General features: G+C 36.4%; 3 protein-coding genes across 34 annotated transcripts; 1 reads left to right on the top strand and 2 right to left on the bottom strand.

Moving 5' to 3' along the window:
• Positions 1-1,778: 1,778 nt before the first annotated feature.
• On the bottom strand, positions 1,779-2,541 carry LOC133728269 (uncharacterized). Its single transcript, XM_062155667.1, has 2 exons — positions 2,325-2,541; positions 1,779-2,164 (listed from the first exon to the last, which is right to left on the bottom strand). Exons 1-2 carry the CDS (start codon positions 2,423-2,425, stop codon positions 1,957-1,959), a joined length of 309 nt encoding a protein of 102 aa, XP_062011651.1. The 5' UTR covers positions 2,426-2,541; the 3' UTR covers positions 1,779-1,956.
• Positions 2,542-14,654: 12,113 nt separating this feature from the next.
• LOC133733867 (F-box/kelch-repeat protein At3g06240-like) lies at positions 14,655-16,940 on the top strand. Its single transcript, XM_062161511.1, has 2 exons — positions 14,655-15,089; positions 15,213-16,940. The coding sequence occupies exon 2, from the start codon at positions 15,738-15,740 to the stop codon at positions 16,911-16,913; it is 1,176 nt and encodes a 391-aa protein (XP_062017495.1). The 5' UTR covers positions 14,655-15,089; positions 15,213-15,737; the 3' UTR covers positions 16,914-16,940.
• Positions 16,941-17,267: 327 nt separating this feature from the next.
• Positions 17,268-23,383, bottom strand: LOC133728264 (uncharacterized). 32 transcript variants are annotated; one of them, XR_009855726.1, is made up of 12 exons: positions 23,006-23,383; positions 22,860-22,898; positions 21,892-21,949; positions 21,429-21,758; positions 21,322-21,349; positions 21,164-21,215; positions 19,570-19,648; positions 19,391-19,449; positions 19,260-19,305; positions 19,079-19,164; positions 18,670-18,754; positions 17,268-17,821 (listed from the first exon to the last, which is right to left on the bottom strand). XR_009855726.1 is itself a non-coding variant. In XM_062155662.1 (8 exons), the coding sequence occupies exons 4-8, from the start codon at positions 19,574-19,576 to the stop codon at positions 17,678-17,680; spliced, it is 465 nt and encodes a 154-aa protein (XP_062011646.1). In that variant the 5' UTR covers positions 19,577-19,648; positions 21,164-21,215; positions 21,322-22,746; positions 22,860-23,383; the 3' UTR covers positions 17,268-17,677. The 32 variants fall into 32 exon arrangements, 2 of the variants coding, with proteins under 2 accessions (XP_062011646.1, XP_062011647.1); XR_009855728.1 differs by having other exon boundaries at positions 21,429-21,727; XR_009855724.1 differs by having other exon boundaries at positions 23,030-23,383.
• Between the last annotated feature and the right edge of the window lie 372 nt (positions 23,384-23,755).

Genomic DNA, 23,755 nt, shown 5'->3' with positions numbered 1-23,755 from the left:
TTGTATGGTAATTTAGAGCAGGCAATTTCGATAATACAAGTAGCATTCAGTACTTGCGCTAAATAAACATATAGGGAAAGTAGTCCTAATTGACAAGGAGGGCCGGAAGGCTTATTCTTATCTTTTTCTTTTTCATGAACATGCATGGGGGACCTTGTCATGAGGATTGAATCGAAGTATTATTCCCATTGTTATTCAATTCAAAGTTCAAACAATACGTGCAAGACTTCCCAGTCTTTGACATAAACAAAGATTAACTAATGACTTTGACCGTTGATTTAGTTGAACATGACTCACTCAGTCATTCTACGAAGTGACCTGGCTAGTGCTTAATTTGTTTTCTAGGGTTTATTGACTTCGTACCTTTGTACATGTCAATTAATCAAGCAGAGTTGGGCTGCAATTAAGTAGTACCTTAGTTAACATTTTTAAATCAATGATCTTGATAATCAAATACCACAGACGTACAACAAATAGTTTATTTCATTATTTGGAAATGATGGGTAGGCTGTAAGCCTGTAACCCACTACCTGAAAAGTCGTTTTCAAGTCAGTAGTTTATTGAACAAAGAGGATTGCAATGAGGAATATAATCTGTTCCCAAATACTTGAGCCCTCTAGTGTGTATATTTATACTGATTAAACAAATGTGTAGGGAAGCTTATGATTCATGTGGGATGGCTAGCTAGCTATAATCCACTGTGCCCGTACGTAGTGCTTCATATTGGTTCATTGTTTTGTGACTTTTGTCAATTAATTTAGTTCATTCCCTCCTTCATCCTTCATGGCTCATCTTTTGTTATGAACCAAAAACCTGTTAGTGTTTCTAATCATTCAAAGTTTGTGCATTGTTGCATGATGAACCAATTGCTAGCTAGCTAGGTGGTGGAACATAGAAATGGAGAAGGAATGTATATACAAAAGTGAATGACAAGAAAAAGTCGTACAAAAAATTAGGGCTAACTCCGAATCTCTAATCACATATGTTATATTAAAGTTGTGTACGTATAACCTATATAGTACAACAAAACATTGATCTCGACCTAACTTGGAGGTCACAAACTCTGACTTTATGAGTAACACGCTGACTAATAGTGGAGCCAGCTTATCAACACACTTTGGGGGCTAATACGTTTATTATTTTGAAATATTTTTAAAATGTTGCATAAATTTTGGAATAATTCTAAGGTATTTAAGAGAATTTTAGAAAAGGTTGGGAGAGCTGATTCTAACTCCTAATTATATCCCTAAACCGTAATAAGACAAATTAAGGTCCTCTTACTGGAATCTAATGACGGGTTGAATTGCTTAATGCACAGGGAATAAATGCATAGTAAATTAGCTAATTGACAATATTGAATGGTGGTTTCTTAGTCACTTTATTATGAATATCAGTGGTTAATTGTCCCGTGATGACCATGATTTCTTTAGGCAATCAGGAGAAAATTAGTTTATACACAATTTTATCATAATAGCTTAATAGTTAATTATGATAGATAAATTATTGATCTATAGAATATTATTTCTCATTGAATACGACAAGCTAGTGTTTGGTATGCGTGATATATATATGTGTTTGTGTCTGTGTGTAATTTCATGTATGAATATTATTATATGAGAAAGGATGTTTACTCTTGTCTGCAATTAAGTTGATTTTTCTTTCCCTCTCTAGTCCATTTATCTACACTGAAATTGGATAAGTCCTTTATAAACCAAAGCACATACAAAAAAGAAAAGCATAGTTTGCTAGCAATATTTATTATTAAGAAGAATACGAACATGCTTACATGCACATAATGTGCTAACAAAGTCATTCAGCTCTACATGAAGGCATTCTTTGCCAGACTGCAGACCTTGCACCGCATTATATATTGCAGCTAAAACCACTCCATTTTCCTCCAGATCGATCAGTTAAATAATTAAGAACCATGCATGCTACTCATTGATTATTAACTAATTAATCAGTACCATCAGCAGTCTTGGTTGTATTACTAACATCATCGACAACAGTATTTCCTGCATTTGCTTTTCCATCTTCTCCATTATTCAATCTTCTGAGACCAACCACCTGATCTGTTCTCAAACTCCGGTCAGCGACTCTAAGTACCTGGTTGATTTGAGGAGGGCCCCCTGTATTAATTCCTGGCCTTTTGACAGCACATCTTCTGTATCAAATTAAGAACATTCTCATCAGTTAATGATTTCCGGACTACAAAGAACAAGACTGATTATTTGTTTATAGAATCATTATGCATGAAGATGCAGTGAAACTAACAGAAATAGATGCATAGATTGTACTGAAAACTTGAAAGGGTATGAACTCACATAATTGCAACGTTCTTATTCTGCAGGATGCAAGGCTTGGAATTAGTGGGAAACAGCTGGACCATGGTCGTCTTTGGCATGAAGCTACTAACTAGAGCCATGATGAGTAAAGCAAAGAAATCTATATGAATGTAATTTGCAGCTAAATTTCTTCAATAATAATGATCAAATTAAGCCAATCGAATAGCAACTAGTGAGGTCTGACTGGGGCGCCATGGCTATATTTATAGGCTAAGCTATGAGCACGTGGTGTCTCTTTCCTCGAGTTACAGTCAAACTCAGACAGCTTGAAAAAATGAAAACCAACTCCCCAAAAATTCTGAAAAATACAAAACTGGTTTTATGGTAGTTTTAAGCTACTGAAACGAGCACGCGCCATAGTTCTGTGTACACTTAAATGTGGTCAACCATACAGAGGTCAACATAAGTTAACATATATTCCTAATTCCTATATGGGGTTTCCATGGTCCCTAGTCTTTAGACCTCGGTTTTGGACCAATGTTTCAAGAATAGAAGGTCTCAGGTCGGGAAAAAAAAAAAAAAAAGGAAACAAGAAGAAAGTCGAGAAACAAAGGAAAAAGCTCTCTCTCTCTCTCTCTCTCTCTCTCTCTCTACACACACCGCTAATATTAACATGACTGATTTGAGAGTTCTTTTATATAATAGAAACTGCCTAGGACGAAGTAGAGATTGTAATGTTTTGATTTCCCAATTAGCCAGTGACGGATCTAGGATCAAAATTTGGGGTGAGCTAATTTAAGGCTTGATTAAAAGATATTTTTTTTTGTCGATAATGATTCCAACAATTTTGAGACTGAATTTTAAAAGAAATACTAACGGAGTATGTTGTAATTAAAGAAAAAAATAGAGGACAAAATGTGGAAAGATGAAAGAAAGAAAGAAAAAACAGGCCAGATTTTCCTTGAAGATAAGAAATTTTTAAGAAATACAAATAAAAAAAACTAATTGAAAATGTTGTAACAAAATAACGAAAAAGAAAAAAAAAGAGTGAAGCAATCAGTCATTAAGTGCTAAGGGCATGTTTGTTTCACGGGACTACCATGCCTCACCTTAATTTCTATGAGAGTCCTGGACTTCTCAAGCCTGACTTATGCTAAACTAATACTTGAACCATGTTTGGTGCTCCGTAGGACTAAGAACTACAACAGAAGAACGAACTCTTAATAAGAAAGAACAACACAAGAAAGAACACCAGGAGAATGATTGGTGGAGTAGAAAAAGAACAAAGAACCAACTGATCGATTAAGGATTAACCAAGCCTTGATGAACTATCCAAAAAACATAGAGACAAATCTCAACTTATCTGAAATTTTTTAAAACAGAACATATGGTTTGGCAAGGCAACCAATCCCCCAATTTCTCTCAGATTTTGTGTCGTCATCCATCCCAGATCGGCGTCATCCAGCCCAATCATTGATATCCATCCCAGATTTTGCGACCTCAGATTGATATCCGCCCAGTATTCAGCATTGAGATTCGTCTTCCTTGTTCAGACCCAATCAAATCAGACCAACAGATCCGATCTCAGCCTCGTCAACCAGATGGTCTGCAACTTCATCAACCAGATCGTCTTAGGCCTGTCAACCAGACCGCCTTCATCAACCTAATCCTGCAACTTCTCCAACTCCAGATCGTGTTCCTCCGTCTCTCAGCACCAGATCAGATCATCAACGCAACTTCTCCAGATCGTGTTCCTCCGTCTCTCAGCACCAGGAAAGAGTGAACAATGATTAACGCAAGAAAGGGAGCATGATCGAGAAAAGAGAGAAACTGAACCTGGTTTAGTTGAAGGAGACCGAAGTGAAAGATGCGCGTGAGCGACGAGAAGCGAAGAACGACCGAGCGTTGCTTCCACAGTCCGGTGAAATTTGGGGAGACTATGTAAGAAGGTGTTGAGGTTGATTTGGGGACTACATAGTCTCATTTATTATAGTCCTTGTTTCAGCCAAACATGGGATAAGTCTTAATTTATTAGATAAGGCAGTCCTATCCCATCCAATCCCATGTAACAAACACCACCTAAGAGTTCTCCTAGAGCCCAAAGTTCATTAAATGCTTTGTTTGTGTCAGTCATTATGTTTTTTTTTTTTTTTTTTTTAAAAAGAGTCGTTTATGTTTCTTATCTGTCTTTATTCTTGTGTTTTGTGTAGTTTTTAGCTAGAGGGTTCTGGAGTGTAGTAGCATTAATTGAGCAGTTAAGTCTGAGTCACTTAAGGAGTTAAGGGGGTTGTAGCTAATGTAAGTTTCCGTTATGAAAGTTCAATTAAAAAACAGCTTTATCAAAACTTAGTTCACTCTAGCTTTAAGGTTCCAGATTTCATCCTTTTAGCTATCTACTCAACCTCTAGTTCAGATCCTATTAAGGGCCTGCATCAGTTGGTATCAGAGCCCCATAGCTGGATGAGGGCGAGGTAGACTGCCAACCAATGAAGTTGAGCAACTAAGGAGACAAGTTGAGTTTCTAACTCAAAGGATAACGGAGTTGGAGGTATCAAGAACCACTTAAGGAAGTGATGACTCAGATGGAGGCTCTGAGAACTCGTTTCATGGTCGCGCTCCGCGTTAGGAGCCACCTATTCGGGATGATCGAAGATGGGAGATGAACTTCAAGCTTGAGATACTAGAATTTTATGGTGGCTTACAAGCTGAAGAGTCCATTGATTGGTTGAATACTGTTGAAAGGATATTCGACCTCAAGGATGTGCCAGATGACAAGAAGGTCAAGTTGGTGGCAGTCAAATTAATGGGACGAGCCTCTGCTTAGTGGGAGCAGCTGAAGATGAAACATGAAAGATGAGGGAAAGAGAAGATCAAGAGCTCGGAGAAGATGAAGAAAAAGCTCAGAGGGAATTTCCTTCCATTCATTTATATTAGTACCTTTTATCAGCGTTTGCAAAACTTGAAGCAAGGTGATAGAACGGTGGACGAATATACTGAAGAGTTCTATCTGTTGGTGGCCAGAAATGACTTAAATGAGGATGAAGAACAGCTAGTTGCAAGCAAGGTTCTAAAAAACGCTAGGCGCTAGTCCGGCGGTGACTCGGGGCCTAGCGCCTAGAGGCCTAGGCGGTTTTTTTATTTTATTTTTTATTTTTTATGACATATAATCATATAAATAAAATTATAAAAAGTATAAATTATAAAAAGTATTATTTTGATAAAGGCGTTATAATTATAGACTAGATTTTTTTATTTTTAAATAAAATAAAGGGATTATTTTGAAAAAAAAAAAAACAAAGTGATTTAATGTAAAAGAGAAAGATAAAGAATACACGTGCATAATCATAGGGCATACATGTGTCATAATTATAGCTTATGCAGTTTTACCACAACGAGTTTCTTATCCTCTTCTGCCTCTGATATGAACAGAGAGAGAAAGCAAGCAATGGTAGCCAAATCCTTCTCTTGTTTTCCCCTTCAATAATCTCGTCGTGCCTTTTCGTTTTCCTCTCGATTTAGATATGGTAATTTTCAATCTATAATGAATCCCTCTTTTGATTTCATTTTCGCTGTCATCGACATCGAGTGAGACTGGGTTTTCATTCTTGAGTGGTCTGGATTTTCAGATGTTAGTTTAGAGAGGTTTCAGAGGTCTGAGAATGAGAAACCGCTTCAATCTTCGAGGTTTTGAGTTTTGAAGATGATCAGAAAGAAAAAAAAAAAAAATTCCAGCACCCCCGCCCAACGCCCAGCTTCGAGGCGGCTCCGCCTAGACCGCCTAGGCGGCCGTCGAGGAGTCCACCGCCCAAAGCAATCGCCTAGGCAGAAATCTTATCGGTGACCCAACGATTAGTGCTTAGGCACCGCCTAAGCCGTTTTTTAGAACATTGGTTGCAAGATATATTGAAGGTTTGAGAAAAGATTTGCAGGATGTCCTTAATCTCCATATATACCTTTTGGTCTGTGTCTGAAGCCCATCAGCAAGCTGTAGCTATTGAGAAACAACAGCGTAAGTCTAGCACTCGACCTTATACCAGAATTGGTACCAACTCAGTGAACTAGCAATCATTTGGTGGATAGGGACCTGCAAAATCTGGTCAAATAGGGGCTCAAAATTCGTCTGCAGCAATAGGAAATCAGCCCAATACTTCAGGACCAGCCAAGCAAGGTCAAAACAATGCACCCAAGATCCGTTGTTTCAAATATGGAGAACCTAATCACAAGTTCTCTGATTGCAGACGAGCCTCTAGTAGCCGATTGGACAAAAACAAGCAGCTTATGATTAAAGGAGGAGACACTCTTGATGATATTGGAGAACCGATCTTTGATGAAGAAATGAATGAGGAGTGCTGTGAAGACTAGTTTATGGAGACATTGGTGAGGCTTTAGTTATTCGTAAAAGTTTACTAATGCCTAAACAAGAAATACAGGTAGATTGGTTGCGCCTGAATATCTTTCATACCACCTGCACCATAAGGGGAAAGGTTTGTAAGCTGATAATTGATGGAGGTAGCTGCGAGAATGTTGTTTCAACTGAAGTAGTACAGAAGCTGCAATTAAAGCAAGTGAAGCATCCAAAGCCTTACAAGCTCTCCTGGTTTAAGAATCAAGGGTAATGAGGTAATCATCGATACTCGCTACCTTATATCATTCTCCATTGAAAATAAATATTTGGATGAAGTTTGGTGTGATGTAGTTACAATGGATGCTTGTCATGTTCTTCTAGGAAGACCATGGCAGTATGATAGAGGTGTTATTCACGATGGCAGAAAGAAGACATATACTGTTTGGAAGGATAATGTGAAAATAGTATTAGCACCAATGAAGGATGATGGCTTTCCTAAACAAAGGGCAGCAGCAAAAGGAGACAATTTCCTTTCAATCACCAACTTCCTGCAAGAAATTAGAGAAGCTGGAGTATGCTATGCCTTGATTGCAAAAGAAGGCAACCCTATTTCATCTATTCCGGAAGAAAGTAAAGCGTTTAATCAAAGAATTTTCAAATGTGTTGCCAGAAGACCTTCCTCCGAGATTGCCGCCATTGAGGTATATCCAACACCAGATTGATCTCATTCCCGGTGCTATCCTTCCAAATAAAGCAGCATATAGAATGAGTCCAAAAGAGCATGAAGAGTTATAAAGGCAAGTGGCTGAGGCAATGAAGAAAGGCTTGATCAGAGAAAGTTTAAGCCATTGTGCAGTTCCAGTCTTGTTGATTCCAAAGAAGGATGGAACGTGGCGGATGTGCATGGACAGTCGGGCGATCAACCACATCACTATTCGGTATCGCTACCCAATACCTTGCCTTGATGATATGCTAGATCGTTTGGGAGGGTCCAAAATATTCTCCTAGATCAATTCACAAAGCGACTACCATCAAATCCAAATTAGTCCTGGAGATGAATGGAAGACGACGTTTAAAACTCATGAAGGGCTGTATGAATGGATGGTAATGCCATTCGGCTTATGCAACGCGCCTAGCACATTTATGCGGGTAATGAATCAGATCCTAAGGCCTTTTATTGGAAGATTTGTTGTGGTTTACTTTGATGATATACTTGTCTATAGCCTATCCTGCAATGCTCACGAACAACATTTAAGAGAAGTTCTTGAAACACTACGAAAGGAATAGTTGTATGCTAACCTAAAAAAGTGCATGTTCATGACTGAACAAGTTACTTTTCTTGATTATGTGGTGTCTTATCAAGGAATTTCTATGGATCCATCAAAGGTAAAAGAAATACTTGACTGGGCTACTCCTCAAAATATACACGAAGTCAGAAGCTTCCATGGGCTAGCTTCATTTTACAGGCGATCCATTCCTAATTTCAGCAGCATGGTTGCCCCAATTACTGATTGCTTGAAGACAAATCAGAAATTTTGTTGGATACCAGCAGCTACAGAAAATTTTAAGCTATTAAAGAAGAAAATATGTGAAGCACCAGTTCTTGCTCTGCCAAATTTTGAGAAGGTGTTTCAAGTTGATTGTGATGCATCAAGGGTGGGAATTGGAGCGGTGCTAAGTCAAGAAGGGAGACCAATTGCCTTTTTCAGTGAGAAACTCACCTGTGCAAAGCTTAGGTGGAGTATCTATGACATTAAACTCTATACAACAGTTAGAGCCATACGACATTAGAGTGCATACTTGGCTCAGAGAGAGTTCATTCTCTACTCCGATCATGAAGCCTTGAAATACATTAAGGGGCAGTCCAAATTGACCAGGAAGCACGCTAGCTAGGTGAACTTCTTGGAACAATTAAATTACACTATAAAACACAAAGCTGGAGTTCATAATAAGGTGGTTGATGCACTGAGTCGAAAGGCCTCTCTTTTGTCTACTGTTCGTATTGAGGTGAAGGGGTTTGAGGCATTCAACATTGGCAGATCAGCAAATTGGTTTTAATGTATATGATGGCTATCATTTCAAGGGTGATAAGTTATGTATTCCAGAAGATTCATTGAGAGAGAAAATTTTCAAGGAACTTCATCAAGAAGGCCATTTTGGTTGTGACAAGACCCTATCTCTAATCACTTCGACTTGTTGTAGCTGACCAACATTGAAGGAGTGTTGTGTTTGAAGAAGGGGATTTGGTGTGGGCAGTTATGACAAAGGATAGGTTTCCTAATGGAGCTTACAGTAAGCTCAAAGACCGTAAACTTGGCCCCTGCAAAATTCTCAAGAAGATAAACTATAATGCTTATCGAATACAACTTCTGAACCACATCAAGACTTCAGATGTTTTCAATGTCAAACACCTCAGCCCTTACAAACTTGAGGACAAGTTTTCTGCAACCCGGGGAGAATGAAGCAGTCAGTCATTAAATGCTAAGAGTTCTCCTAGAGCCCAGAGTTCATTAAATGCTTTGTTTGTGTCAATCATTATGTTTATTATCTGTCCTTATTCTTGTGTTCTGTGTAGTTTTTAGCTAGAGGGTTCTGGAGTGTAGTAGCATTAATTGAGTAGTTGAGTCTGAGTTACTTAAGGGGGTTGTAGCTAATGTAAGTTTCAGTTCTGAAAGTTCAATAAAAAAAACAGCTTTATCAAAACTTAGTTCACTCTAGCTTTAAGGTTCCAAATTTCGTCCTTTTAGCTATCCTACTCAACCTCTAGTTCAAATCTTATTAAGGGCCTACATCAGAGAGAGAACATGGGGAGAGACAGGAAAAAAAAAAAAAAAACATAAGCACAAAAGGGAGAAGGAAATGGGTTTACAACAAAGTGGAGACTTGAACCAAGGTCAAAAGAGAGATTAAAATAACTTGTCACTTTGTCATTGCCAGCTAAGCTAAAGTTAGATCTGTGAGACAATAGCACACTTATTCTATGTAAACTATTGCTAGAATTTTGAGTTGGGCCAGCCTTTCACGCGGATACACTCTTGCTACTCACTATATATACTAAATGGATGAACTATAGATTACTTACACGTAGAGTACAGTTGAAGGCCACCGAGTAATCAACCATGTAGATTAACATAGTATTTATTTATTTATTTTTTATATGAATAGAACCATAGACTAATTAGGGCAACTAATCAACTAATTTGTAACAACCCTAATTAACAGAGTAGTCAACTAATTAGGGCAACTACAACTATTCAGTTACAACCAAATTAATACAAAAGCAACATTTTGTAACAGAATTAGGTTACAAAATTAATGATGTGAGGCTGAGATTATTAATGCTAACAATCTCTGCCAGTATATAAACTAGGTGCCACTACTAGCTATTTGGCCTATGGCCACAGCACTATTGGGGACATTTGACATTTGGTGGCCTCTATATACTCAATAGGGTCATATAGAAATTTTTTGTGGCAAATAAAGATATTGCCACAGTTTCCGTCTCCAAGTTCTACAACAATTAGTATGTCTACGGTAATTTAGAACTTAGCCAAAGAAAATCTTGAGCATCCGTCGCATAAATTGTTTAGGTATTAGAATTTCACGCACTTACTGAAGAGCAACTCCAACAGTTTCTCTATAATTTCTGATTATAGGAAAGCAAAAGTCAAGGTTTTAGCCTTTTTTTCTTCTCCAACTCCAACAGATTCCCAATTTTACAGTAATCTCTAAAATCTCCATAATTCTTCCTTAAAATTTTAGAGATTGCTGTAAATTTAGGAAATTTGGTTTTCTTTTTCCTCACTATCTCTAAAAAAATCAAAATATGAAGAAATTGTTGGAGTTACTCTAAGTGAACACTGACCACCATGTGTCCGTAGCATATGTGAATTAAAGGAATTAAATAAGAAAAATGTAAATGACTGTGCCCAAATGGTGCGTCAAACTTAAAATTAATAAATGAATAATATACGTGGTAGTGGCCAATGGCCAAATGATACCAGCATTGAAAAAAAAAAAAAAAGGCCATTTAATTTTTTTTTTTTATCTCTACTACTATAAAGCCAGGCCCTCTTTTGGTGTCAAAGGCTTCACCAATTTTTAGAAGTCCCCATATTGTCCATGGTGAAACAACAATTGACTCAGATGAAAATATCTACAAGGGTTAGTATAGTAAAATACCAAAAAAAAAAATAAAGAAAAAGGAATAAGGGGGAACGTTGGAGAAAATCAAACTGCAGTACGGGATTTCTTAGCCACGTTCAGAAGCGGTTCGGCTTCAACTGACGCAATCACATTCAGTTCATACAAATAGCCAACAATGAAGATAGAAAGAGAAGTTGGTTGATCGAACAAGCAAACGAAGAGACCAGGTAAGGTTATGCAGATTAATTAAACTATTTTTGATTTTCTTTTTCTAGGATTTGAGAAGATGTTAATTATTAGTATTTTGAATGTTTGTTGGAGCGGGGTTTTAAACGAATTGCATGAGGAATGATTTCGTTTAGACCACGCAGATATATAATTGTTTCGATTGACACGAAAGATGCAGTGATTGTAGAAGTTTATCCAGTCTGCTATGCGAGTACGTTCAAATCTGTAAGTTTGTCATCCTTTCTCCCATTCATCCCTCTACTTTTGTAGTTATTGTGTGTTTCCTTTGTCCATTTTAACATTTTCAGGATTTGGAGCAAAGAATGCAAAATTGTTTGATATACTTTACTTCTACGAGTCTTGGAAAGATATTAGAAATTCAAACTGAAATCATACAATACCTACCTCTTATATGAATCCTGTAGTCTGTAATATCATATTCATTTGTTTGGTGGATTTTAATAGATATTGGTTGTTATTCTCAGTCTCTTTATATTTTCAGAAATTATAAGTTCACGTGTTGATGAGCATTTTTCTTTTTCTGTGTCATTCAGGAAGTAATGCCATTCTTCATGGTGGTATGAGGGATAAGATGCATATGTGAATTATTCTATATATACGAGCACAAGAAGAATATATTCTGTAAGTCTGTCATCCTTTCTCCCATTCATCCCTCTACTTTTGTAGTTATTGTGTGTTTCCTTTGTCCATTTTAACATTTTCAGGATTTGGAGCAAAGAATGCAAAATTGTTTGATATACTTTACTTCTACGAGTCTTGGAAAGATATTAGAAATTCAAACTGAAATCATACAATACCTACCTCTTATATGAATCCTGTAGTCTATAATATCATATTCATTTGTTTGGTGGATTTTAATAGATATTGGTTGTTATTCTCAGTCTCTTTATATTTTCAGAAATTATAAGTTGGTTGTTATTCTCAGTCTCTTTATATTTTCAGAAATTATAAGTTCACGTGTTGATGAGCATTTTTCTTTTTCTGTGTCATTCAGGAAGTAATGCCATTCTTCATGGTGGTATGAGGGATAAGATGCATATGTGAATTATTCTATATATACGAGCACAAGAATGAATATAGAGTGATTCTTGCGTGGGGCAGCCGCACCGCCACGTGGTGCGGCAGGCCAATCATTCCCCTAGCAGGGGGGTATTTTTGGTATTTCACATTTAAAAATCAGGGACAATTTCGGAACAAAGACAAAAATTCCTGAGCTTTGATTGGGCAGCCGCACCGTACACGTGGTGCGGCTACCCGCACCTAAGAATTGGCCATGAATATATGCTGCTATATACTTGAATTGTAATGTACTATTTTCTCTCACTGTTCAAAGTTAATGATTCAAGGCCAGATCTCTCTATGCTTTCTACCTCATTCATTTTGTTGGCCTTTTCTATTCCTAACTTCTCATATTGGATACTGTTCTTTTTTTATTTTATTTTTCTGTGAGTACTGACAATTGAAGAACATCAATTTGATTTCTCTTTTTTTTTTTTCCCAACCTGTTCTTTGTAAGCTACGCATTCACTTGATACATTTGCAGACTTGATCTTTAATTTTCTTTGATTCTTTCTAGAGTATATTCTTTTGTCACAAATCAACTATATGTCTTTGTTTATAACCATCTATACTTCCAAATATGTAACATATAATCATCTGTACTTCCAAATATGTAACAACAGCAGGATCATTGCCCGTATTCTATTTCATTTTAGTTGGTGAAACTCCTAAGTCCATGGTTTTTGCATTTCAAAAATTGATTCATCTTTTTAATTGGTTCTTTGGGTATGCTCTATCTTTCATTAATGCAAGTATCTCCAAAAAAGTTGGTACTTTGTTTTACATCTCCTTTTCAAATGTATAGCGTTGACTAATGTGTTGTTAGGATGTTATTGACTTTGTTTCAACAGATTTGAAATAGATGAATGCAGAGTGTAGGAAGTGGAGTGAGGAACAGGTCCAAACTCCAAATGAAAGTAAAGGGACTGGAGGGAGGGAAAAAAAAAGGGGGACATTATACTGCAATGGAAGAGGGCTGCATGACATAAGAAGAAGAAGAAGAAGAAGAAGAAGAGAAGTACTTTTCTGGTGATATGTAAAGATGAGTAATGGCAGTCATCTTTATTATTGAAGCACGAGCTATATTATATTTGTTTGATTGTTGTTCTTTGCTTTTTTATTTTGGCCGTTTATGAGGCATATAAAAGAGAGCAATGAGGTTCAAACGGTTTCTTTTCATGGGGATGTTTGCCTTTCATGATTTCAGTAAAAAAAAGGGGAAGATAGATCATAGAACAAACACAAGACTTGAGCTATGGAGAGGCAATGAATCTCTTAATTTGGTTGAATGGTATTGTACGCTATGGAGAGGCAATGAATCTCTTAATTTGGTTGAATGGTATTGTACTTACTGTTAGCTGGTGACTTTTGTTTCTGTCAATAGTTCTGCAAATTTCATTTTTTTTTTTTTTTTTGGTTTTGTTACGTGTGTGTCATCTTTATGTATATCTACTATTGGTTATGAGGTGCTGAAAGGGTGAATTACAATCTGCCACATAATAGGCCTTGAAGATCACGTCTGTGCATCTCAAGGTACCTTAATTTTTTTTATGTTTCTGTATATTGTTCACATAGAAGTAGAGTGAGTTAATTTTTTTGTTCTTTTTCTTTTACTGGCTTTGTTCATAATGACAATATGACGACTAATCAGCTTAATTTGCCTTTTATTTTTGTAAGAGATCATGTTTTTCTGTAGTTAGCTTCTTAATACATCTTTGGTGCTGCAGAATCATTTGGCTTTCAAAGTCCACAAGCGCTATGGAGTATGGAAAGTTATAATTTGGTTTAATTACAAAGGCTGTTTATTACAATTGGAGATTTTCTAATGCATACTGCAACATCAAAGTTTTGATTTGTTCTCTCTGATGTAGTTGACAATGGTTGATGATTAGTTTTCCCGACTTTATGGGAAATCAAGTTTCATGTGCCCGTGTGAATTCGGTGCCTGTAATAATGCCTTTTCTACTAAAGCATGATAAAAGTTTGTGAGTTCCAGGATTTCTTAAATACTTTACTCTTACCACTATATTTTTTCTTAATTGTCTGTTTAGGTTATCTTTGTCACATTAGCTGCTAGCCTTTGCAGCCTTGATCTACTCAGAATCCGTGTGTATATTTTCCCATGTTTGTTTTAGTTAAGGCTCTTATGGTTGCTGCTTATTTTCTCAGGTTCATCTGCTTCTTTCCATTTTGGATCTTTACTTGGGTTTTCAGAGCATGTTTCTCAGTTGTATTTGCACTTTGTTTTGTGCTCTTCCTGTTTCAATTTAATGTTCATTGTCATTTTTCTTTCATAAGAGGTAAGGCTAATGTCCTCCTCTTCTATTATACTTTGTTTCCTTTATATATTAAAAAAGAAAATGGACGAATGGTTGCCGGGTATTATTGGAGTGTGTGTGGATGCTTTCTATACCTCTATGCTTTCACCAAGGCGAGAATATCAATTAAGTCGATATTACAAGAGAGAAATATTTGCCACGGAACAATAATGAACAACAATACTAAACGCACGCGCGCGTGCAGGAAGGCTAGTAATTATAATAAGAAACAATCGATCTGTCCCACCGGTTTCGTATTGCCATTTATAAAAAAAAAAAATTAAAATAAGAAACAAATAGATCCATCCCACACTTGCATTGTCCAAGCTTCTCTCCCTTTCCTTCCACAAGATGAATCAAAGTAAGCCCCAATCTCTCTCTCTCTAGTCGACCACAAACCCTCCCTGTTCTTCCCCAAATCGCATACCCAGAATCCAAATTCAATAGGGATCGAATCTTTGAAGGTTAAAAAAGGAGAGGAAGCAGGTGGATTCGGATCTGGGCAAGCTTTTTATCGGCGGGATTTCGTGGGACACGTCGGAGGATAAGCTGAAGAACGGTGGTTATGAGAGACAATATCACTCCAAGGCCCAGATGTTTTGGGTTTGTGGTCTTTATAGTTGTAGATCCTGCTGTTCTTGATAGGGTTCTTCAGGAAAAGCATACCATCGCTTCTTTTTTTAACAAGTTTAGATTCGACGGCTCAGATTGCGTTGACTTTTCCTTTTTTCGGTTAAAGATTGCTGTGATTTTTCACTTTTCTCTTAAAACTGCTTGTTTAATTTAATGTTTTTTTTTTTTTTTTTTCAGGTAAATTGTTCTACTACCATAATCTTGAATTCAGAGTTTGGTAGACTTTCATAAAAGATTGGAGTTGTTGAGTAGCATACGTAGGTGTGTGAGTGCCTTTGTATTTGCTTTTGTTTGTAATACAGAGAAACTTATTGTTGATTTGCAGGGTTATGTGAACAAGATTGAATTTGATGCAAGGGCGAAGATATAGCAGTACATGCCAGCAATCGATTGGTTGTTAAGAAGACCAAAGGTCATGTGCAACGCTGTCGTTTTCTGGCAGTGTACGTATTAATGAAAGAAATACAATCTAGATGAGCCAGCATCCCCTAATCTAGTAGGACAATGAAAACTTAAACTAGGACAAAATACAAGACAATTAACTCCCACTAAGGTTTTAGGAAAGTAACAGGCCCAAAAACCTATAATGGACTAGGAAAAGGATCGAGGTCGGCAAAACTTCATAAATATCTCCTATAACCATTGCGTGCTTTTTGCCAGAACTCGATCTCTTTGTTTTTCTAAAAATCTTCCACAAGCACAATGGGGAACATCATCTTCATCTCTTTATCATGCTATGGCGTTCTTTCCCGCTGCTGGGATTCCATCACTAGACGAGCAACATCTGTAGGGCTTGAAGGAGCTTTGAGCAACCCCTCTCCCTCATGGGATGGTCGTTTTGACGATGACCTAATTGCTGAGATACTGTCGCGGCTTCCAGCCGAATCTTTACTACGGTTTCGTTGTGTATGCAAGTCGTGGCTTGCTTTGATCTCTGATCCCTATTTTGCTAGGAAGCACATCAGCACATACATCAGCAGGTTGAAGCTTCTTGTGACAGTCAATCCCACCAGATCCATAGACTTCGAAGCAATATTAAAGGATGACTATCGGGTGGGATATACCGTCCTACCAGAAGCACCAAGATTATGGGTTCTGGGTTCCTGCAATGGCTTGATATGCCGGGAAGAAGACGAGGGAGGTGATCTTATCTTATGGAACCCTTCTACTCGAGATACATACAAGTTACCGGAACAAATTGAAACTAGATATCGTCAGTTTTTTGGATTTGGTTATGATTCCACCAATGAAGATTACAAGGTCATAGTAGGCCTTCAAACCGAAATTACAGTCTTTACATTAAAAACCGGCTCATGGAAGATTGTTGAACAGTCCGAGTACGTTGGAAGGTTTTATGGGGAGGGGTGCTTATTGAACGGAGCTCTACATTGGCTAGAGGACAGACGGTCAAAATTCACAATAATCTCTTTTGATCTGGCGGAGGAGAAATTTCAGGAGTTGCCATCACCCAATATTTGCAGAAAAGAAATTTCTAGCCGCCTTGGTATTGGGAAAACTATTGGCAACTGTCTCTTCCTATATCTTTATGATTCCAAGCGTCATACGTCCCAAACAGGTATTGCATTTACAATATGGGTGCTGAAAGAATATGGGGTGAATGAATCTTGGACTAGAGTTGTTCAAATTCCTTCTTCTAGTTTATCTCCCCGTCATATTTTTGATTATAAACCAATTTCGGTTTTAGAGGATGATAAAGTTTTGATGAATCGGATCAGCAAAAGAAGCCAGTGGAACCATTTGGTATTGTATAATCCAAAGGAAAACCGTCAAAAGAAATATAGACGTCTTATTCATGACTATTACATAATGCCTAAATTATACGTGGAGACTTTAGTATCGCCAAAAACAGGTAGATAGTGGTTCATACTCTCAAAATTAATGAAGTGCGGGTTAGTCATCTTTGCTATTATGGAACCTTTTGGGTTTCTTTCTTTTGTTTAATAACATTCAAAGTTTGACAATTTGTTTATTTTTAAATGGACTCAACTTTGTATTAAGCTGGCATGTTATTCAAATTTTCTGCGTGAGCTTTGGCATGCCGCATGCTAGCTTCTCTCTCTCTCTCTCCACACATGGGCAGTCCATATTGTAACTTTTCGACAACAACCCATTGTTGCAAAATTTTTAACAATATACTACATGTACGGGCAATGGTACCCGCGCTTTGCTGCGGGATTTGTTGTTGGTAATAATTTACAATAATGAAAGATATAATTGAAAATGACTTTATTATTGATCAAACTATTAAAATACCATATATTACATCAATTGCAATAGTAACTTTTGTGAAGAGACAAACTATTCCCGATTGAATTGCTCTAGAAAGTACTTCCATATCATCTGATTCCCAGCCTTTGATTTCCATTACCACAAATTGTTCTGTGATAGAATACGTATCCCTCCGGACAATCAGCTTTTGTTTTAGCTGTGCAACAGTTGCATCCAGCAGCATTAGCAGTACCTCACCTGGAGGGAACTCCCTCTTGAATTCAACCTTCTTATCACTCAGACTTGATTTGGCAAACCAAAGTTAGTAACTGCTCTTTCTCATCCCCAAATGGATATTCCTTTACAAAGTACTTGGCGGCCAAGAAGAAGCCTCCGCTTAATGTCTCGATGTATCAACTTTGGTTCAATGGCGTTGTGTAAAAAGTATATCTTGTGACTTTCTTAGCTGTGAACAATTTTCTGACCTCATGCATGGAGACAAAGAGGGAAGAAATTCGACCACCAACTCCAGAAATCGTCTAATTATTACCACCAAACTATTAAAGACATTATTAAGTCACTTCACAATTCCTTCTTGACATAGCAAATCCACACAATCCATCAAACTATATATTGCCATAAAATTAAAACAAAGCACCCAACATGCAGTTCAAATTTTCTTACCACATGCAAAAAGTCAGCTCCTAACCAAGATTATTTTCCCCCTCTTAACTTTATCTAACCAAGATTATTTTCCCCTTTTAAGTTTATGCAATTCAAAGAACTTAACCAATATCAACAATCGGGTTAGTTCGAGTCATAAATCAAGGCGAAACATAAATTGAATTACTTACTGAGATTGAAATGGACTGTATCAATGTAAGTATCCGATACAAAATCTTGGTATCATATAACCTAGATGTATCATTAACAGAATATAGTGCATTGTCAGATAAGACAAAAAAAAAAAAAAAAAAAAAAAAAAAAAAAAAAAAACCTTGCTATCTCATGAGAAACAGACTTAGCTCTCTCTCTTACTCACTTTCAATGTACCCGTGGCTTGCTGCGGGTATTTTTATTGTCGATATGAATTTCTCAGACTTGTAAATATTGAATGATTACCAGATTCATGTGCTGCAGGTTTTTTTCTATTTTAATTGCTCTATATAAATCATCTGTCATAGTCTCATAGATAGGGTTCTTACCACAAAAGCAATTAGATTATGATTACATCTTAGTATCAGTTAATATTCACTGAGATAATGATTTTCAAACAGGAAAAATATCATACAAACTAATTTCAAAATTTAAAACTAAACATAAGTTTATAACTTTCTGCAAAAAATTACAAATCTTTATATCAATATGAATGAAAAAGCACAAATTCGGAAAACAGAAATGTCACCTCAACACAGCTGCAGGCTTCTCAAGCTCGTGGCTGGTGGCAATGGGCAGTATCTCCTCAACCTTCTTCTTCACAGCAGTGTCCACTACAAAAAATCCACACAGAAAACTCAAGAGGTGGAAGGAGATTTTCCATGGTGTCTCTTAATCCATTTGAAGGAGCCACACTTGTGTAGGCCAGGAGCACAATCAAGAACTGAGATAATTATATTCTAGATTCCTTTTCTCACCTCAATTAAAACAAATTTAGGCTAACCTTGAGTTTTAAAATAAAGAACTAACTTAAAAGATTGTAGTGCAAAAAAGCTGACATCATTTGAGTTAACATGGTTATAGTAATTACATAACAAACAGATAGTAACTGTAACAAATAGGCTGGCTTTATTAAAATCATGAATCACTGTGCTAACCTTGGGGCAAAATCCTTAAAACTCTCAAACCCTTGCCTGTAGGAGTTTAAAAAATGTGGACTTCCCAACTTCTTAAATATATGCAACTTTGAAGCACCAACCACAGAAAGAACAACAAATCAAATCAAAAGACGAAATCAATAACACGCCCCCAAAAAAAAAGGCAGCAACAGAGGAGTACCTACTCTGAGATTCTAACAACTTTTGCCAGACTGAAACTCCTTTACCTGTATTGGACACTATATAGTATATATGAGGGATGTAAATAAATAATAAAATTAGTAAGTGCAGAAAGCGGTAGAATATACAAACCGAACAACACGAAGAAGAGGATGGAACACTTTTAGGTGCCAGGAAAAAAGATTTCCAATCTGAAACCAAATAACAGTGTTAGTCAGATACACTTTTGTATATCATTCATTTAAGATATTGCATGTTCGACTATTAACCACAGCATAAATATGAAAAACAGAGGAATAGAGTTATATTACCTGACATTGAAAGACAGGACAGGTGGCAAGAAGGAGAAGTTCCTATTTCTGATATCTTCTGGTATTCTGCTAACAGACCCTGCAGTAGGCATTGTCATACTCACATTACTCCAATTATGAATGCAGCAAAGCAAGAAAAGAGAATCATGTACACATAGTGATCGAGACGCACAGTTCATAATCATAGCCGATGAATGAATGCCCCAAGTACTATAGGTTGAAGATCAACAAAGAAAAACAACGTTGGCATGCAATATGCAGATAAGAATGAAGTATCTTCTATATATGCAATGCAAATGTGTACATTATAATAATTTTAAAAAAAAATACCCTATGAGTGTCTACATATACTTCTAAATAAAAATAATTTTAAAAAATTTATTCTTTCATGTTTTTGACCAAAATGATGCATGCATTATAATTATACTTAAGAGTTGGATAATCAAAAAGGTGTAGTAGGTAGAGAGAATATTGTTGGTCTACTGTTCCACAAAAATGTAACAATCATTCATTCTTTGGATTAGTTTCACTTCAGATATATACTTTAGATTGAGAAAAGTGGTAACATGTTTGCCTCATCGAGACAATATTCAGATCTAGGTGGAATCAGAGACATGAGAAAAGTAATCAAAGTTATAAATTTCTTTTGTTTATTAAATTGGGTTCTTATTTTCATCACAGGCATACATAAAATGAAATTTGTGTGCTAAATTTTGATCGTGAAAACAATAAACACATCAAATTCGATTTGATATTTGTATCTAAATAATCAGTTTGTGTATGCACTAAAAACGCAAGAAAATTACTTAGTCTACCGATTCTAATGACAAAAGTTGATTCAGTATTTCAAGTCTGGCTGAAAATACAAACAGTCAATTTAGCAGTTACTCATATGTAAACCAAATACCAAACATCTGCAAAATGTCTTCTACTTAACAAAATGAGATTTGCTAAATCATCTGTACAGTCGAAAACAATGAGAAATTATTTGTTTGTCGAGCATCAAAACTTCAAAGACCCAATTTTGATTTTTGATTCAAATATTAGGCCTTAGGTTTCTCAATTCGTAGAGAACAAAGAACAGGGCTTTACCTAAACTGGGTCCAAAAGTTGAGGAAGAAAAGATTAAACTAAATGGGCACTTGGGTTTTTCAACAACGAATTGGGTGTTGTCGTTTATATATTGTATCAACAAATCAGAAAGAGAAAGAATTAGACCTGTGAGAGTGAGAAGGGGATGAGCTAAAAACCGTTGGAAGTTTAGCAATGGTGATGCAAAAGCCGTCTAGTGTTGAAAATAATGAGAAGCTTTGGTGATGCGAAACAATAACAGATATACATGCTCAACAATACCCAATCAAGACAGCAAAAACACGGCAAACACAACAGTACCCAATCAACACGGCAAAGACAACAGTACCCAATCAACACAGCAAAAACAAAAAAAATATTCCGGTCAACAATATTTACAATTGCAGAAAACAACCAAACAACAGATCAAACCAAAAACCCATGATAACACAATATTCAGACTCAACCGTGAGAATCGCGCGACAAAATTATCAAATTAAAGCTTTAAACTCTGGAACCTTACCGATATTTCTTTCTTCTTCCCTAGATTTTTCTTCAGTCAACAATATTTACAACTGCGAAAGACAACGAAACAACAAATCAAACCCAAAACCCAATTCCGGCAAAAAATAATAATAATAAATAAAACCCAAATGAAAGCTTCAAACTTTGGAACCTTACCGATTTCAATCCCTTTTTCAACCTTCCTCTGCAAAGACATACAAATAAAAAAACAGATCAGTCGACAAACAAAATTGTTACCTCAGATCTTTGAGAAATAACAATACCTATCATTGAAAATCACAAATCCCTATCGTCGAGACCTTCTCCTTTCCTCTATATTTTTCTCTTCTATCCCTCTTTTCTTTCTTCTCTCTTCTTTCGGTAATGCAAGCTACTCAGATCGAGCACTGAGCCACTGAAATCCAACGCTGAGAAAAGCAAGGACAAAACCGACTTTTCTACCAAATCGATATTCTCCTCGAACAGTGAGGACAAAGCCGGCTTTTCCAACTCTTATAAACAGTGTAACAGTAAACTCACCTTTTATATATAGAATAAACTAGATAATCCCCCTCGCGCGATGCTGCGAGATCAACAAAAATGATTCTACATAGCTGAAACAAAGTATTTGTTTATTGATTTACTAAGCTTATTTAAACTTGACATCAGTTAAAACAAAAGATGCAAAGCTTATCAAACATCTAACTCAAACAAAAAATACAAAAGAAAATGATTCATAAAGCTTACCAAGTAACAGCTGAAATCGAAGTTGTTGTCCAAGTTCTCTATATGCTAATATGTAACACTGCAAAAGCAACACTTTAAATAAGCACTCACTCTCCCTCCTGTTGTTCCCAAATGCTCAGCCCCAACATTGCACACAACAGAGAAGTTAAAAAATTCAATGCTAACACTTTAACATATATTTTCAAATACATTGTCAATGTATTCATTTAATCACAATTAATTAAACATCAAAACTGCAGATTTGATAGAAGATAACACTCATATACAGAAATTTGAGATTCATATATCTGCTATTGAATTACATGTTCAAACTCCTTTCAGACTTTCTTGTCCTTTATTTCTGGTGGAGGTAACAAAATATTGAAGACTCTAGCAGCCAAACTACTCGAATTAAAGGACCAAACTAATAAACAAAGATGAGCTCCCAAGTAGTGTGCCAGTTCTTCTAATAAACAAAGAAGACCCTGTGTACCCACTTCCCACAATACCAATCCCACAGTAGCCACTTTAACCAACCATATTTGCAGAAAAAAAATTCTTAGGACCTCTAACCGTAACCCAAAGCAGAGAAAAACAAAGGGCAGAGAATATCTAACTTGACCTCATCGAAATAAGACAGAAACACTAATCTTATTCTACCAATCTGTTTCTGGCAACTCATTCAATCAACTCAGCCAATAACAGCAAAAGACCTTTGATCAATTCCATACAATAATCCAATAGACAATTATAACAGTTAATTACAAACATATTGGTATAAAAAAATTGGCCCAAACCTACATTCAAACCTCTGAACCTAGAAATGAACAAAGAAATAGCTGCTTCAATATGTACAACCTCTAGATTAAGCACACACTACATAAATAAAAAAACCAATTCAATAAAAAAATTTCAAGTTTAAGAACCAAAATCACAACCCAAATTTTCACCCTTGTTAATGGTTGTGATTTGAATTTGGATTTTCTCACCTATACACGAACTGAGAAACGCTCCCACTCTTTTTCAACCTATAAACCACCCATCAAAAAATTGTTTACAGAAAAAGCGGACAATCAGAGAAGACGATAAACAGAAAAGAAGAAACTAAATCCAAATTCATAAAACAAACCCAAACCTTCCTCCGGAACTGGACGATTACCTCTTCTCCTTTCACACTTCCTTCCAACACGATCACTAAACTTCAAATTGCCCGGAGCAACACAAAACAAACCCAGAATCAGATCCTTCTTCTCCTTCTTTCTAAATCTAGATCGATCACTCCCTTTTTCCTTTCACAGTCTCTCTCCCTCTCTCTTTCTCTCTCTCTCTACACCCAAACAAATAGAAGGTCTCAGAAGCAACCGAAAACAAACCCAGAATCAGATACCACTTCTCCTTCTTTTAGAATCTAGATTGATCACTCCTTTTTTCCTTTTAGTCTCTCTCCCTCTCTCTTTCTCTCTCTCTACACCAAAGCAAATAGAAGGTCTCAGGAGCAGCAATCGGGAAAAGTGCATCCTGCAATGGAAATTGAAACAAAAACGAAGGGCAAAACCGCCAATTCTAATGAACAGTGTCTAGAAACAGTAATGAACAGTGATAGGAACAGTAATTCGGCTTTAGATGTATGTAACTATGTATAATTGTAATCTTTTAACAACCTGTTATAAAGTAGGAAGAAGATGAAGAGAGAAAAGTTGGGAGGAAGTATAAGTGTTCTCATTCAGTCTCATTAGCCTCTATATATATATAGAGGTATGGTTTACATCAAAGTACATAACTAATGAGTATTTACATGGACATCCACATAGATAATAATATTTACAACACTGCATCTTCTCATGGTATGCGGCAAACTCCTGTTGAAGGATATTAAGCCGCTCTT

Source organism: Rosa rugosa, chromosome 2 (assembly GCF_958449725.1).
Source record: "Rosa rugosa chromosome 2, drRosRugo1.1, whole genome shotgun sequence".
Classification (NCBI taxonomy): Eukaryota; Viridiplantae; Streptophyta; class Magnoliopsida; order Rosales; family Rosaceae; genus Rosa; species Rosa rugosa.
Note: the sequence above shows the minus strand (reverse complement) of the source record. Positions and strands in the feature narration are given on the sequence as shown.

What these genes read in the sequence shown, in the direction of transcription:
- LOC133733867 (XM_062161511.1), top strand. Translation starts at nt 15,738, where the DNA reads ATGGGGAACATCATCTTCATCTCTTTATCATGCTATGGCGTTCTTTCC.
- LOC133728264 (XM_062155662.1), bottom strand. An exon ending in AAAGTTGTTAGAATCTCAGA is followed by an intron (nt 18,755 to 19,263) that starts GTAGGTACTCCT and finishes GATTTTTTGTAG; the next exon opens with TGGACACTGCTGTGAAGAAG. An exon ending in TACAGTCCATTTCAATCTCA is followed by an intron (nt 17,804 to 18,118) that starts GTAAGTAATTCA and finishes GGTAATAATTAG; the next exon opens with ACGATTTCTGGAGTTGGTGG.
- LOC133728269 (XM_062155667.1), bottom strand. Translation starts at nt 2,425, where the DNA reads ATGGCTCTAGTTAGTAGCTTCATGCCAAAGACGACCATGGTCCAGCTG. An exon ending in AATAAGAACGTTGCAATTAT is followed by an intron (nt 2,165 to 2,324) that starts GTGAGTTCATAC and finishes AATTTGATACAG; the next exon opens with AAGATGTGCTGTCAAAAGGC.